We start from the raw sequence: 2,408 nt of genomic DNA, 5'->3' as shown, positions 1-2,408 counted from the left end.
CAGATTATTTTATTAGTTTCTTAAAACAATTAAGCCTACAAAAATTATTTTATTAGTTTCTTAAAGCAATTAAGCCTACAACAATATTTAGACAATATTCAATTTTATTGTGAATAATAGACCGTTGTTGACCATCATAAATTGTCACTGTCAAATGTATACATATATTTGTTAATACAGATGCTTTATGGTCAAGAATTGACGATGTTTTTAAGTCAACAAATGTTGGCAACTATTTAATTTAAGATTTCAAAAATGTATATTATGATACTTCTTACATTGTCAATTTATACATCTTGTAATAGTTTGTTGTCAAATAAATGCTTATAACGATAAAAAGTTATTATTTGAATCTTGTCGCTATACAAATTATTTCCATTATCAAATAATCTTATTTTGGCATAAAATTAAAACACTTAACATAAAGAAAATACTAATTTCATACATTAATAATAAACTTGTAATGTTCTTACTAAGTACAAAGAGATTAATAAATATTAGTCAAGTTTTTAAGAAAGTAAATATAAAAGATAGATAACTATTAGTAAAGATTCTATGAAAAAAACTAAAGTATAATGACGATGGTCTTATTGGTGTGAGCTATTATAGTCCATTTCTTGGGGAGGGGTAAAGTTGGTGGAAGAAGAAGAGGGGAGTGATAGCTATTTATTAATTAATTTATTTAAATATTAAGGTTGAAGAAAGATGATTTGGAGAGAGGTTGTGAAGAAAAAAGAAGAAGAGATGATGGTTGGTTTGGTTAGCTATTTTGCGTCATTTGTAGGATGTAAAAGAGGGAAAATGCATCATTTGGTAACTTAAAATTTGAACTATATTTGGTAGTTTTTTTTAGGAGAGTAAGATTTGTAATTATTTTTTTAGTACAACAAAGTTAATCTATGGATAAAAGTGATGTGAATGCTTAGCACAAGTAGATTTGTAATTAATTAAAGAGAGGGCAAGAATGGAATGTTTTTTAGTGCAATTGGAGGCCATGCTACAAGGGAATGTTGGTTAGGCCTGTAGGGTGGTGCAAAATAAGGATGGATATAGAAGAAATAAAGGAAGATATTAACAAAAGAAAGTGAATAAAAAAGGCAGAAGGGAAAAACCACTTCTGCATGTTCTTCCCATCTTCTCTAGTGCTATATATGTTGAATAAAAAGAAACACACCTTGAAATTACAGATGGATGTTGTTGTGAAAATAACAAAATAAGAAATAAAGATAGAAAGAGAGGAAACAATATAAAAGACAGATGAAGGGAAATTTAACCCCCACTTCTGTATGCTCTTTTCCCATCTCTTCTCCCTATTTAATCATTTAAACAAAAATTAAACAATAGTCTGTCAACCCAAAGGCCCAAGAAGGCCACGTCACACACACCCAAATTACCGAAAAAGGAAATTCAAATAATTTAAAAAAAAAAAAAAAAAAAAAAAGAGCCACGGTGGGGGGCGGGGGGTTTCATTTTCATTTTAGCGAAGGTGGATCAAACTAGACAAATACAAGCAATTGCTGGCCATACGGCGCATCAGGTCGTTGGTTCGGGTAACCGGAGAAATAAGACCTATCTCCGCCACCGCATCGTCGCAAGTGACGTAATCGGTCAAAGCCGCGGAGAGGTTGATGTTGAGAGTTCCCTTATCGTGGGATTGGAGGCTTGAAAGGCAAGTCTCCAGGTTGCTGTATGCGTCATCATAAACCTCGATGCAGACATCCATGGCGGAGGACTTGCGGCGGCGTGCCACATTCATCGCCTGCTTCGTCTGGAACATCAATTGCTTAATAGTGGATTCAATGGCGACTGATGGGTCGTGGATGCCCTTCACCACCGACCTACACAATGCTGGGAAGTCTGCCCTCTGGCAGAGGTCTAATGAAAGGTTCAGACTGATCAATGCTGCCTGCCCCTTGCTGCACAACGTAACCGCCATCATGGCCACCACCAACAAACAACAAATATTAGTTCTAGACGAAGCAGCGGCCATTCTTTTCTTTGTTAAATAAAAAGGAAAAAGAAAATGAAATCTGGACTGGCTTGTTGAGTTGAAGCCTATATTATTTTGAGAAATAAAGCATGCAATCAATTTCAATCCCTGCGATCAGAGGCCTCTCTCTCTGCGCCTGGATTCATAGACACAGGGAGGTTTTGCTTGAAATGAAAAGAAGATGGGAGCTTTAATTTATTAATTATTTACATTTGAATATTTTGAATGGTATTATTCACATATATATATATATATACACTATTATATATATTGAAGGGAAGTGTAGAATTGGTTATGGTGGTTCCCTTGATTGTAGGAATTGGAGGGCATCCCATGCGTTGCGTATGTATTCTTATCCCAACCGCTGCTTAACTTACTTTATTACGTTTCTCTCTCTTTTTACCGTTTATTTCCCCTT

General features: G+C 34.7%; 1 protein-coding gene across 1 annotated transcript; it reads right to left on the bottom strand.

The window, feature by feature from the left end:
- Window positions 1–1,449: 1,449 nt before the first annotated feature.
- On the bottom strand, window positions 1,450–2,185 carry LOC120076712. The gene has a single exon (XM_039030609.1). The coding sequence runs from the start codon at window positions 1,988–1,990 to the stop codon at window positions 1,478–1,480; it is 513 nt and encodes a 170-aa protein (XP_038886537.1). The 5' UTR covers window positions 1,991–2,185; the 3' UTR covers window positions 1,450–1,477.
- Between the last annotated feature and the right edge of the window lie 223 nt (window positions 2,186–2,408).

Source organism: Benincasa hispida, chromosome 4 (assembly GCF_009727055.1).
Source record: "Benincasa hispida cultivar B227 chromosome 4, ASM972705v1, whole genome shotgun sequence".
Lineage (NCBI taxonomy): Eukaryota > Viridiplantae > Streptophyta > Magnoliopsida > Cucurbitales > Cucurbitaceae > Benincasa > Benincasa hispida.
The sequence above is the reverse complement of the archived record's forward strand: the minus strand, read 5'-3'. Positions and strand labels throughout refer to the sequence as shown.